This window comes from Vombatus ursinus, unplaced genomic scaffold (assembly GCF_900497805.2).
Source record: "Vombatus ursinus unplaced genomic scaffold, bare-nosed wombat genome assembly UNPS02014793.1, whole genome shotgun sequence".
Taxonomy (NCBI): Eukaryota; Metazoa; Chordata; class Mammalia; order Diprotodontia; family Vombatidae; genus Vombatus; species Vombatus ursinus.
This window is the reverse complement of record NW_020954571.1, coordinates 17,745,559-17,760,466: the sequence shown is the minus strand read 5'-3', so window position 1 is coordinate 17,760,466 and position 14,908 is coordinate 17,745,559. Positions and strand designations below refer to the sequence as shown.

Below are 14,908 nucleotides of genomic sequence, written 5' to 3'. Positions count from 1 at the left end.
GCAACTCTGAAGGTCATAGTTTCTTAAACGTGGGAGGCCATCTATGCTACCTGGGGGAATTGGAGAATCAAAAGTCACAATGTACAATGAAACATACTAAATGGGTAGTGGGTAAGAACTCTAACATCACCTACCATCTTCAGAGTTGTGTTCAGGATCTCTTCCTCTGTTTTCTGCCGAATACAGTGAACCATGCTGGCTGAAGTAGTTATTTTGCAACCAGTCAGTGTTGTAATTTTCTGCCAAAAAAAACCAAAACCCTAGCTTTATCTAGCTTTTGCTATTACCTCTACCTATCAATTAATATCTATGAATCTATCTTTATCATTTCTATATTCCAGAAGCAATTTCTGTCTATCTATGTAGGGAGGATGATCAATGATCAATGTAACCAAAAAAGAAATAGTAAAAAAAAAACAAACAAACTGGTCCATTCTTAAAAGTGTGAACCAACAGGCCAGCATAAACAGTACCAGATATGAAGTCAAAGGACTTGGTTCAAATCCCAGCTTTGCCCTCTTACGGCCTGTGTGACTTTGGACAAGTTACATCTCTTAGACTCAGTTGTCTCTTCTGTAAAATGAAAAGGCTAGACTAGAAAACTTCTGATGTCTCTTTTAGCTCTAAATCTTGTAATTCTATTAATATGTCCCAGTAAATGGTATTACAAAAATGCAAGAAGCCTACCTCAGTTATTGGTTTGATGTTAGAAGTGAACAGAGATTCCATCAGGACAACTCCACTTTGGGAAATAGCCCGGTGGAAGAGATTCTTGGTCAAAGGAGATACAATCTAAAAGAAGAACAGAGGGGAATTAAACTGATGATTTCAAAGCAGAGCCATGACTGAATTGATGCAACTGTGACTTTTCCCTAATGCATCAAAACTTAGATAACATGACAATGGCTATTCTGTCCACAGCATAAAATAATTGAGCCTAGTACCTAACTATTAAGAACAATTAGTTAAAATAGTAAGCTAACTACGGTTACACTTCCTCCCCTATGTAAGCTCCTCCCTGACCTGCAACATGCCCAGAAAAACCTCTAACTTATCCACGTATATGCTATTGCCCCATGAGAGCTCCCTGTGACCAATGACTTTTTTTTTGTCTTTAAATCTTAAGTTCTCTGCATATTGCCTTTTACCTAGTGTGTACTTTATAAATGCTTTTTGTTTTGTTTTTTTGATTGTTTGTTTGTTTGTTTTGCTTTTTGGCTCAGCAATAGGGTTAAGTGACTTGCCCAGGGTCACACAGCTAGTAAGTGTCAAGTGTCTGCGGTCAGATTTGAACTCAGGTCCTCCTGACTCCAAGGCTATCCACTGCGCCACCTAGCTGCCCCCTAAATGCTTTTTGGAAAAAAAAAAAAAAACAAATAAAAGTCCTGGAGTCTCTCCAAACCCCACCTGGGCTTTTTATCCGCAAAGTCTTTCCTTCTACCTCAATTTATCTTCAGAAGATAATTTGTCCAATGATTCATATTACTTCTTTCAGGCACATTTTACAAAACTTGCCCTAATGGCTAGTTAAACACACCATCCCTGCCAACTAGTTGGATGGGTCAGGGTATGGTGATTTAGCCTTAATAAATGCTAATGGATAACCAGTCCACTATTCTGGGATAAGAATAGATGAATTTAAAAGGCTTTTTGTTTGTTTATTCATTTCTCTTTTGTGGTCTGATATTACCAAGGTTGACGATCTAATCTAGAATTTAGTTTTGTTTTGTTTTTTCCAGAAATAACCTCAGAAAATTAAGCAAGTAGCATAAGTGTGAGTGATATGAGCCAGGAATGTGTGACAGGGCTAGCTTTATCTTTAATCCTAGGAAAAACTGAAGTGAGCAGAATTTTTCTTTCAGCAATATCAGACTCCCTTTCAATGTTCCTCTGCAATCCTCATTCAATACCCTCCCTCCTTTTTTTCCTATTATTACCCCTAAGAAAAACCCACTTTTAAGGAAAGCTGCTCACACAAAAGTGTAGATGATTACTAAAATTTAATAGACTGATACTCCTAGAGTGACTTAGGTCTTAAGTGTGAACAAAGCTTAAATTCAGTGAAGCTCTATTAGAGTGTCAGAAGCCAATGGATGCCTTTTTGGACAAGGGAGCCTTCCGAGAGGCTCTGAAATTGTGACTGCTGTAAGCCTGGTTCTGTACTCATATGGTGCCAACTGTCAGTGTTCATTGCTGCAAAATGATTAAAAGGGATTAAAAATTGTAGTAAATCAAGAAAGGTCTGACTAAATTGCTATGTCAGTCGAGGATCATGACTCCTGAGATCAACAAAGACAATTTCTTCAGAAGAGTCTTTCTCCCTTTTGCTGTATTACTCAGATAATTCTCAATAGGGCACCTGCTGGTGAAAAGGAACTAGAAAGTCTGGCTTTATTCATGCCCCACTATAAAAACCTTAAACAGCCTCTCCCTATAATCATTCTAGATCCAAGCCAGAAAGGGAGAGAAAAAGACAAGAGACTAGAGAAAGAAGGAGATAGTCAAGGAAAAAACAAGATAAATTAAAGACAAAAATAGGAGGTGAAAGGAGGGAGAAAAGAAAAGGAGAGAAGAAAAAAGAATTTGCTTCTTTAATTTTTTTCTAATTTTCCAAATGCCGTGAACTCTCCCTTAATACTCTTAAAAAGTGACAACTTTCACTTTCAGATCTCAAAGAACACTTTGCTCTTTATCTCTAATGCATTTTATTTATATTAAAAGTTTCATTCAAAAGATTGTTGATAAATACAAAAAGCTAAACTTGTTAATTAACATATTGTTTTTTTTGATTTTTATTTCCAAAATCTTTTTGTGTTTTTTCTAAAATCAACCAGCTTATCATTTCTTGTAGCACAGTAGTACTATATTAAAATTGTATACCACAATTTGTTTAGTCATTCTCCTATTGAACAGTATCTATCATTTTAGCCAATCTGATAGGTGTAAGATGATATCTCAAAGTTGTTTTAATTTGCATTTCTCTAATCAATAATGATTTAGAGCATCTTTCATATGACTGTATATAATTTTGATATCTTCATTGGAAAACTGTTTATAACCTTTGGCTATTTATCAATTGGGGGAATGATTTTTATTCTTATAAATTGAACAAAGTTCTTTATAAATTTGAGAAATGAGACTTTTATCTGAAAGAATGTCTACGAAAAATTTTCCCTAATTTTCTGCTTTCCTTCTCTTCTCGGCTACACTGGTTTTATTTAAAAAACCTTTTAAATTTAATATAACATTTTAATTAATTTCAATACCTAATGGTTCATAACACTTTTCTTAGGCTTTCTAAGTTCCAGTCAATATTCTTTGTCTAGTTATACTCATTCACTTTTCCTCATGTAAGGGCTTGGAGAAAAGTTTCCATTTTGGGTGTTAAGTGGCAAAAAGTAGGATTCTATGTTGTGTGAAGAGTTGCTTGGGGGAAAGATATAGATCTTTAGTGCTATCTAGAGCTTGAGAGAGGGAAATTCCTCAGTCTTGCCTATGTTGTCCTTTACTGTCTTCTGTGTCTTGAGAGGTAAAAACTCCTCAAAACCCAAAACAAAACCTGAATAGCTTTGCAGTTCCCAAGATTAAAGGGAACTGTTTTTCCCTTTCCAAAGAATCCCATCCATGAAAGATTGACCACACTCCAGTAGATCTGTAGATCTCAAGCTTAAGGCTATCATTCTTAAAAGAGCTTTGCACTGCTTCAGAGGCCTGGGAATATCCAAGAAAAGGCTTTGGCCATCAGAACAGAAAGGTGCAGAAGAGGAGCAATTAATGGGTAATACAGACCTTTCTCTAAAGAGACCACAGACATCCAGACTTACAGTCCGGAGTTTTGAAGTGCCCGGGATACATGGGTACATGTAAGCATGTTCTCATTCTCCCTACAAACAATGTGAGTACTGGTGAGAGAGAGTGACTCAGATTTATGAATGAGCTGATATGTTTGAATGTTACATCATTTGCTTCTTAGTTAAAAATTGTTTTATATTTTAGAGTGAATGGTGTTATTTTCACTGGTTTGTGTAAATGGAAAATATGCTGTTGAACACTCACAAGTAATAGTCACTATTGTAATGTATATTTCTCCCCCAAATTGGAATTACCCCTAAGATCCTGAGAATGATTTATAGCAGTGTGGTAGCCATGGTTAGTTTCCCCTCTAGGATTCCCTCTTCCTACCACAACTTTCCATCATGAGTGCAGGTTAAGGTAAGTGAACCAAACCAACTGGAGAAGTACATTTCCTACATAGGATTGACACCTTCTATAATCACTATGCTCAAATGAGCATAGTACATATGTATGCTGACCTTCTGCATTTTTTTAACTTTGGATTAGTTCATAAAGGCCTTTCTAGACTTCTTTTTGTTCCTCACACGTGATAGTCTCAATTGCTTTATAGCATTCATTTATGCAAATTTTTCTAAATTTATTGAATGATTTCTTTATTTTTACTTTTAATTTCTCAACATTTAGTTTTTAATTTTTAGTTCCAAATTCTCTCATACCCTCCAACCCTTCCCCCACTCATTGAGAAGGCAAGCAATAGATATCAATTATACATGTAAAGTCATGAAAAATTTATCTCCATATCAGGCATGTTGGAAAAATAATAATATGAGCAAGAAAAAATAAAGTGAAAAAAATGTGCTTTACTCTTCACTTGGAGATCATCAGTTCTCTTTCTGGAGATGGATAGCATTTTTCATCATAAAAACTTTGAAATTGTCACACATCATTGTATTTATCAGAGTAGTTAAGTCTTTCACAACTGATTATCATTACAATATTGCAGTTACTAAGAACAATATTCTCCTACTTCTGCTCACTTCACTTTGCATCAGTTCATATGAGTCTTCCCAGTGTTTTGTTTTTCTGAAACCATCTCCTTTTCGACATTTCTTATACTACAATAGTATTCCATCACCATATACCACAACTTGTTCAACCATTCCCCAATTGATGGGCATACCCTCAATTTCTAATTTTCCTTCCACCATAAAAAGAGTTGCTATAAATATTTTTGTGTAGTTATGTCCTTTTCCTTTTTCTTTGATCTCTTTATATAGAGATGTTATAGTGGTGCATCAAAGGGTATGCACAGTTTTATAGCCCTTCAGGCATAATTTCAAATTGTCCTCTAGAATGGTCAGACCAGTTTATAATAGTGTACCTATTTTTCCACATCCCATCCAGCATTTGTCATTTTCCTTTTTCCCATTTTTCATTTGCCAATCTGATGGGAATGAGGTGTTCCCTCACAATTGTTTTAATTTGCATTTCTCTAATTAGTGATTTAGAACATTTTTTTCATAAATTTGGCTTAGTCCCCTACATATTTGAGAAATGAGGCCATTATCAGGGAAACTTGCTGTAAAAATGTTTTAGAAGTTTCCTACTTTCCTTCAACTTTTAATTGTACTGGTTTTATTTGTGCAATCAAAATAATTCTTTTTATCTCCCATGAAACTCTTTGTCTCTTGTTTGATCATACATTCTTCCCTTATTCATAGATCTGACTGATAATTTTTCCATGCTCCCCTAATTTGCTTATATCATCCTTTCTGTCTAAATCATGTATAACCATTTTAACCTTGTCTTGGTACATGGTATGAGATGTTGGTCTATGCCTCATTTCTATCAATTTGCTTTCTAGATTTCCCAGCAGTTTTTGTCAAATAGTGAGTTCTTTCCCCAAAAGCTTGGATCTTTGTGTTTATCAAACATTAGACTACTATGGTTATGCACTTCTGTATGTTGTGTCCTTAATCTATTTCACTGATCAACCATTCTGTTTTATCTAGTACCAGACTGTTTTGATGATTACCACTTTGTTGTCCAATTTCAAATCTGGTACTCCTTCCTTCACTTGTTTTTCATTAATTCCCTTGACATTTTTGACCTTTTTTTCTTTCATATGAGTTTAGTCATTTTTTTCAGTCCTGTAAAATAATCCTTTGGTAGTTTGATAAGAAACTAAATAAGTAAAATACTTTAAGTAGAATTATTATTTTATTATATGGCTTGATCTACCCATGAACTATTAATATTTCTACAATTGTTTAGATATGTATTTATATAAAAGTTTTTTTTTAATTGTCTTCCTATATGTACCCTGAGTGTCTTGGCAAGTAGACTCCAAAGTATTTTATAGTGTCAGCAGTTATTTTGAGTGGAATTTTTCTTTATTCTCTTATTTTTAAAAATTTTGGTTGTTTCCATTTTTTGTTTTGTTTTGTTTTTAATTACATTTGATGTTGTTATGTTTTTGCTGAGTGGAGAGGCTCAGAAACAGAGCAGGTGAGGTGAAAAAGACAGGACCATGTGATGAAAAGTCTTTGAATGAAGAGTTCTTCTATTTGTTTTTCATAGTATTTTCATGGTATGTTTTTAACAATGGAATATTTGGGTTAAAAATACATGTATGATTACTTTTTATAATTTTTATGCTATATTTTCAAATTATCCTCCAAACAAATTTTATAAGATTTCAATTCCATCAGCAATAAGTGAATGAGTGTACTTGCTCTCCATAGCCTAACCAGTATTTATTCTTTTATGATGTCATTGTGTACTATGGGTAGCTGCTTGTGGTTTTTACCTCAACTATATTAGAATAGTAAACATTTTTTATCTCAACTTCGTGTTTTCCATAGTAACTAATACAAAATTCTATAGAAAGTAGACATTTTAAAATGTTAAATAAATGAATGAAGAAAAAGAGAGAAGGAAATGAAGAGAGGAAGAAAGGAGAGAGGTATATGAAGCTGGAGGAGGTAGGTACCAAAAATCACCTTTTGCCCTCTACCTAAGTTTTCCAAGGCTGACCCTATGTGAGAAGGAAATCAGCAAGAAGTGTTTTGCAGGATTTAGAATGGTTTCCTTTGTCTAAGAAAATTAATTGATTGAAAAGCTCTTAAAAAGCTGTACTACCATCATATTTCATTCTATGCCTCTTAATGCTCTCAATAAAGCTCAGAGAAAATTGTTCTCATTCTAACTTCCTACAATCTATTTGGGCTACCATAGAGAGACATTGAGTTATTTGGCACGATCTGCCATGTCTAAGCCACTTTGGATATACAACAGGAGTTAGTGGGAAAGTTCTGGATTTGGAGTCAGAACCTGAGTTTGATTCCCAGCTCTCTCATACCCTAACTGTGTGACCTTAGGCAGGACACAGCTCATCAATGAACCTCTGTTTCCTCATCTGTGAAATGAGAACAATAATAGTTGGATTACCTATCTCATGAAATTGCTGTGGGAAAAGTTCTTTTGAAGCTCTATAAGAAAAAGAATCATTATTAAAAGAGAAACAGTATTTTGCAAATTATATGTATACCACCCTGACAAAAACTGTTACAATTAGCTTTCTTCAGTGGGACATGGCCAGATCCCCCTTCAAGTCTTAGATACTTCACTCCCTGGTTCTAGGTTTGCTCCCTAAGAGAGAAAGCCAGTTCCAAGAAACATAAATAGATTCTTGGGGACTTCTGGAAGAGCCAAAGCAACTGTTGTTACCAACAACATCTGCTAATAGCTGGGTCTACCATTCTATGTCAAGAGACATTGGCTGAACCCTCCTGAATCGAAGTATGGCTGACCCCTCCTGAAAACTCACCAGGGCTGAAACACATCCGCCTCCTGCTGACTCGCCAAAGATGGTCACCAAGCCTGGATCTCCTCCAAAGCTAGCAATATTCTTCTGGATCCAATGGAGTGCAGACACTTGGTCTAAGTAACCCCAGTTTCCCTTAGCATGCTCATCACCAGTGCTGCAAGAGAGAAGACAGATATGTGAGGATGGTCACTGGAAAGGAGCAGAAGGGAGGTTAGGCAAACATCCTCAAATCAAGAAATAGGCCAGTGTGATCAGGGTGGGAATAAGAGGTTATTTAGGAAATAGGAAATCAGGCTGAGCTTCTCATTTCCATTGAACTCAGGTCAATCCCCTCACTTTGTTATTTTTGTTTCTTATTTGTGGGTCTTGTTTCCTTATTACATGCAATCTTCCTATGGGCAAGGATAATATTTCTAATTTTCTCTGACAATTCCATACCTCAACTGACCCCTGAGGGGCTTTATCAATATCCAAGAGTGGATCTCCTAAGAGAGACCAGATAAAAATCCAATGTCTCTGGTGCCATCTTCTTTTTGGCTCTACCTATGCCCTGCCCTGCTCATGTCCAGAATTATAACCAGCATAAGGTGAAAAGGATTTTGCTCTAGGTCACTAACAACTAGGGCAGGGAGTGACTTGCCCAGGATCACATAAATAGGAAGTATCTGAGCCTGAATTTGGACTCAGGTATTCCTGACTACAAGTCTAGCATTCTATTCACTGTGTCATCTAGCTGTGGAAATAGTGGAAATACCAAGTCCACTTGCCTTCTAGTCAATCATGTATCTATGCCACGTTCCACACAACTATTTAATGATTCACTGAGATTATACTATTTGTCTTATCAGAAACTTTTTTTTTTTAATGAGGCAATCGGGGTTGACCTGCCCAAGGTCACACAACTAGTACGTGTCAAGTGTTTGGTCTAAGGCCAGGTTTGAACTCAGGTCCTCCTGACTTCAGGGCCAGTGCTCTATCCACTGCTGCACCTAGCTGCCCCTATCAGAAATTTTTAAGGACTCCCTATTGCTTACCACATAAACTCCTGAACTTGGCATTCAAAGGTGTCTATAAGCTGGCCTCAACCTACCTGTTCAGCCTTATCTCGGATTACTCTTCTCCATGCATCATTCTGGCTTTTTATGTCTCCATGCCTTTGCTCATGACATCTCCCATGCCTAGAATGATCTCGTCACCCCCATATATATCTATTAACATCCCTCTCTTCCTTCAAGGCCCAACTTAGATTCCATCTACTCCACTGTGCCCTCTCTGGCATTCTGTCCACCCAGCTTAAAGTGATCTCTCTCACTTTAGATTTCTCAAAGCCCTTTACCTGGGTTTCTCCTTTGCACTTAGCTTACTCTCATATAGCATAGTTATAGATGCACTTGTTATTCTCTCCATCCTCTTTAATCCTAAACCCCTTTAAAAATGGCTGTGTCACACCTATCTTTGAATTCCCAGCATCTAGACCCAGGACACACTTAATAAACGTTTATTTCAAGTATTCAATTAGGAATCATATAGCTTAAGCATAGAAGGTATTCAATAAAAACTCACCAAATGAATTAACAGTGGTTCAATCCATATTTGTTGAATTGAGCTGACACCAAATGACACCCTTAGCCTTATATAACTAACTAATCACAGGGTGGCAGTAACATTGACAATACAGTAAGATACATATGATACCATATGCCATAGTCCCTGATCTCAAGAAGACATCATAAAAGAAACCCATCAGGCCCATATATACATAGGCCAAGTTCTAAGAGAAAAAAAGGACAAAGTAGAAATATACTCTGCAAAGCAAAGTTGACTATGTTCATTTATTCTTGAGGACTGTTGGAGAGTCATTGCCATAAGCTTGAAGTCAGGGCCACACTGCTGGGTGTGCCCACTGTATCCATTGAGTTCCTGGACTTTAGATCTTACCTATAGAATCCAAAAATTCCCAGGCGGTACTGAATGGTCACAACAACAACATTTTCAAGGGTTGAGAGAGCCAGCCCATCATAAGTTGATGCAGCACCTGTCAACAAACCTCCTCCATGTATCCATACCATCACCTGGAGAAGAAGGGAGGAATTGATCACAGAAAACCAGTCAATATTAGAGTCATAGCCAAGAGTTTCCTATGTGCTTCTGGAACTACTCCTCTCCCAATGTGCACAGGGAATGCTAAGTCATTCTCAGAACTTCCAGAGGAAAACAGAGTTAGAAAGGTAAACTGCCTTCAAGAAAATCAGAGAAAAAAAGGGCAAAAACAATCTGAAAAACTAAATTAGATCATTCATGTTGCTATTCTCCTTTGATTTGCTGTAGATTATTAAGAGTTAACTCTGATTTGATCTTTTCATTGTATGAAATATGTGTACATGTATATACACACCTATATATGTATATGCCTGTATGTATGTATATCACTGCTTTTCCTAGTCTAGTAGAAGAGCCTTGAAAGTTAAGTATCCAGGGTTTGAGGGCTGTTTGAAGGAACTGGGGGTCTTCAGTACAAAGAAAAGAAGAAGTGGGCAGGGAGCATAAATGGTACCTTCTAGTCTTTGAAAGTCTGTCATGTGGAAGAAGGATTAGATTTTTTTTTAATTTGGTTCTAAAGGGCAGAACATGGCACAATCTGGTTAGAACTCTTCCACTTCTGAGATTTTATGATACTATGATCATTCCAACTCTGCCACTAACCAGTTATGTGACTTTGGGCAGTCTATTGATTAGACACTCTTAATCTTCCTTTTTTTTAAAAAAAATAAGGACAACAACATTTACCTCTAATGGACAAATGTAGACTGAGGATTGAATAAAAGGACATGTATAAAAGTTCTTTGCAAATTTAAGGCATTACTATTGTTTTCCATCATGTATCATAGTGGGTATTCCATCCTGTCCCAACCCATAGTCAAGGAAAATTGAGGTCCTGCTAAGTGAAATTTCTTTTTCTCAGGTCACACAGACTGGACCAAGGGAGAACTAAAAATCTCAACATACTGATACTTCCATTTCTTCCCTGCTACAGATGCAAAAAGTAATCATAATCCACAGAATCCAAAGCTTTGACCAACCCTAACCTGAGTATTCTTACAGGTAACTTCATCTTCTTTGTCAGATCAGCTGGACTATAAATGTTTAGGTATAAACAGTCTTCAGACATTTTCAAGGAGACTTTTTCATTCTGGTTGGTAAAAAGGTCAGAGAATAACTGTCCCCCAACTGGGTCCTGGGTGCACCTGTGTGATGAAACATGAGATCATTTCTTTTCAATGGCTGTTAGGGAAACATAACTTGGGGTCACAGGACTGCAGATCTTAGATCTTAGACTTTGGAACCAGAAGGGTCATTAGATATTCTCTAGTTAAACACCATCATTTTAGAGATGAGGCAACCAAGGCATAGAGAGGAAATGTGGTTGCTTAAGGTCATACAAAGGATAACAGAGCCAGGAGTCCATCTCAGGTCCTCAGTCTTTTCCTTTCACTCTTCTTCCTTTCCCACCTTCCCAGTGAAGGCTTAACAAAAGACTTCAAATTAGTTTTTTCTTTATATTTATGGAGTGAGACATTAAATTTCTTTGTATGCCAGTGTATGTCATTTCCCTGTTCTAGGCCCTAGTCTTCTTCTCTGAAAAATGAGGAGTTTGGACTAAATGATTTCTAAGATCTCTTCCATCTCTGGTTTCCCAATCAATGATTTCTATGGATAAATACTTAGTGAATTTAGAGAAACAGGGTTATAGTAAGAAAGAGGATCTGTAGAAATCAGACTGTGAAACATTGTGGTGCCTCTAGGGTCTGCCAGACTATAACCAGATGGAAGCATTTGGCAAGACATCAGTGCCTCATTTCACCTAAGCCTATGAGGTACCTAGAGGAGCCATCATTGTTCCCATTGCATAAATGAGGAAACTTAGAGGATAAATGACTGCTCCATGGTCACACAGTTGTTAAATTGCAGAGTCTAAGCTGAAGTCCTGATTTTCATCCAAATGTTCTTTCACCAACACGATTATTTTAAAAACCACTAGACCCATCAGTGGCAAGGGAATCATGGTTTCCTGATTCAAGAGGGTCTTGACATTAATGAAGAATGGAGGGCAAGTGTATTTGGATCCTTCCAGACAATGTGTTCTCAGAGACTGGCTGTAATAAAGCAAACAAGCTAGATGGTTACAAGGAATACCAGCAATATCTGTACAGGTTAGAGTTATGGCAATTCAACTTGTCTGGGGCTTTTGGGGTAGGTGAATCACTTTGCAGCTTGGGAAACAGTCCACTGGGAATCCTTCATAGGTTCCCCTCCCACAAACCTTCCAACCTCCCTCCAAACCTTCCAACTTAATCTAAAGGAGCCACTTTTGGCCTAGATGAGTAAGTTTTTTCCTTATCTTGCCTGGAACCAGGCCTCCACCTCCCTTTGCAACCAGCAGCTGCAAACCACATTGCCTTTGCCTGGGCCATCATCCCTGCCTCCTTCCCACAACATTCTTGGACTCCACCCTTCAAACCATTATTTGTACTGATACGGAAGTTTTACCCTTACCTTGTCTAAAGCCAGGTCTCCACTTCACTGCCCAGCCCTACCTAGAACATACCCCCATTTCAGATTCCAGCTTCCCTTCATGTGATATCTTCACTGAGGGAAGAGTCTGTCTTGTGTTTTTGTATTTCTATCCTCAGTGAGTATTACGGTGTCTTATACATAATGAATATTCTATGGATCTTGTATCTATCTATCTATCATCTATCTATCTATTTAGCTGGGAAGGGGAAGGAAAAGAAAAGTTTCCCTGGAGGCAATGCGAGGGATTTTGAAATGCTCTGAGGTTCTGAAATGATGTGAAAAACCAAAGAATAAGAACAAAGAAAATTCTCTATGATTGCCTCCAACTTAATCCCTCCCATCCCAAGAAGAAGTTGTAGAGAGATGGCTTACATGGGTGGGTATGTAGTGGTGATCTTCACATAGTCCCAGGGCTCAGGAGGCTGGGGTGGAGTGAATCTCAGAGGTCCAAGAGGAGCCTTGGCAAAAGGGACACCCAGGAAAACCTGGACAGGTTTATTAAATCCTTTTAGGCTTGTATATTTGCCTTGGACTTTCCCATATTGAGTGTGCACTACAGGTGTTGAGGCATGCTGCCCTATGCAACATGAAGAGAGGGAAAAGTGATTTCACTCAAGGAAGCAACATGATGGGGTAGAATCAGCATGGGACTAGTTGGGTGATGGGCATCTTCCCCCCACTCAGTCCTTCACTAAGTGCCAACTATAGAGAAATAACAATCTCTCTGGCCCTCAGTTTCCTGACCTGTAAATTAGGGACAATACTATCTCCCTATTACAAATATCAGATGAGAAAATAGATGCAAAAATGCTATAAAGATACCAGAGCCATAAGATCAACTCACATTTTTGCAGTACTTTAATATTCTAACAAAGTGCTTTCCCACAACCCTGTAAGGTAAATAGTATTATGCTCCTCATCTTACAGATGGAAATACTGAGACTCCTAGGGTTAAGATACTGCCCAAGATCATGTAGCTAGTAGGCACTTTTTTAACTCCAAGTTCTGAGCATTTCCACTAGGCCACAGCTGCCTTTAAGAATGAGGTTTAATAGGAATGCACATTTATAAAATGTCCTTTCTTGAGAATCTTTGAGTTCCTTTATTCAACACATTTTACTGAGTACTTGTTATACACAGTATACTGGGCTCGGTACTAAGGGAAGCACAGATGAATAAGACCCAGTCCCTGCTAGAGGAAGCTTAAACACTCACTATCTTATCATTGGCATAATCCACAACCTATTTCTGACAACTTCTTAGTGCTAAAGAGTTGCCTGAAATACATAGGGGTTAAGTGACTTGCCCAAGGTCACACAGCTAGGAAGTATCAGAAACAGTGTTTGGACCCAGAACTTCTTAACTTCAAACTCAACACTTTGTTGACTATTCCATATCCTCTATGGCACTGCTTCTTGGTACATGGCAGGGATAGTAAGTAGTAGTAGTAGTAGTAGTAGTAGTAGTAGTAGTTGTAGTAGTAGTAGTAGCTGCTGACAGCAAAGGGAGTTGCTGCCACTTTAATAAAACCCCAAGCTTCTTTCCATGGAAAGCCACAGGAAGGCAGATTCTGGCACTGAATCTATCAGAAATCCCAGATCTTGCCTAGGTTTCTGCCAGGGTAATATCCAAAGCTCTGTTATTTTTGTAGGTATGTAGGGGGAAAACTTACCCCGAGTTGGTAAAGCAAGACAGGAACAGAAGACCAAGGAAAGTAACCACATAATATCAGGAGAAATGTTTTCCCAGGTGCCTGGTACAGGCACTAAAGTTGTCCTTGAAAGTACTGATGGTTCTTGCTTTGAAGTGCTTCTCAAATGTTGTCTGACTGACTAATAAGGCCAAAGTAAAATCAGACAAAAACAATAAATGGATTTATCCCCTTACAAATATTGTTCTTTTATTAGGAAGTGTTGGTGTTTGGAAGCTATCCCTGTAAATAACCCACTGTCACCATCTGCTTAGCTCCGTCCCCCAAATGCTCAGATTACAAGCTCATTATGGTGAAAATTATGCTAAGGAGATTTTAACCCTAAATGCAATCTGATTTTTCTCCTTGTCTCAGGGGTGAGCATAGTCAGTCACATAGCTTGGTATGAGAGGTGGTGAGGTTTAGGGGGACAGACTGAAGGTTTAAATAAGTCTTGGGTCTGCCCTTAGGCCCACCCACACTATTTGTCACGGTGATCTTGAAGAAGCTTCTTAATTTCTTGTCATTATTCTTCTCTCATTAATAGAATGGGCATGAGTCCCTCACTGTCAGGAAGTCTAATCCTTTACAGAAAAAAAAATCATTGTGATTTGTCCAAAGAGAAAAAAATCAGTGCCAGCAGTAAACTTGAATATAGTTGGGGAAGATTGTGAAGGAAACAAGACAAGAAGTGTTTTTCTCCAAAGAGCCCATGCAACCCATGGCCCAGTGCCTCCCAAAATTCTAAGCTCACGTATACTGTATTTAACCTTCAGGTTCTCCTAATCATTGTATCTTTGTGGTTTTGTTATATTGTTACTATGGTAAATCCCTAGTTATAACTTTTGTCTAGGTCCAGGATTCTTTTGTGGATCCATTAACTTGGATAGTGAAAAAATGTCATCTTTATTTTTCACTAGTGCACTAAGGGCTTGCTTTATGCATACCCAGATACCTAACATGGAGGTATCTTGCTTCTGAGAGAAGACATCCTGCATTTCCCTAGCACATGGGTGGGA

At 37.8% G+C, this 14,908-nt stretch overlaps 1 protein-coding gene across 1 annotated transcript in view; it reads right to left on the bottom strand.

The window, feature by feature from the left end:
- Positions 1-13,923, bottom strand: part of LOC114048527 (carboxylesterase 1D-like) — a 46,409-nt gene extending 32,486 nt beyond the window's left edge. The window contains exons 1-7 of the mRNA XM_027869506.1: positions 13,872-13,923; positions 12,572-12,776; positions 10,725-10,869; positions 9,563-9,696; positions 7,625-7,778; positions 688-792; positions 135-239 (exon numbers count right to left, since the gene is read on the bottom strand). Of these exons, the coding sequence (XP_027725307.1) occupies positions 135-239; positions 688-792; positions 7,625-7,778; positions 9,563-9,696; positions 10,725-10,869; positions 12,572-12,776; positions 13,872-13,923 (900 nt within the window). The remainder of the gene's footprint in view (positions 1-134; positions 240-687; positions 793-7,624; positions 7,779-9,562; positions 9,697-10,724; positions 10,870-12,571; positions 12,777-13,871) is intronic.
- Positions 13,924-14,908: the final 985 nt, after the last annotated feature.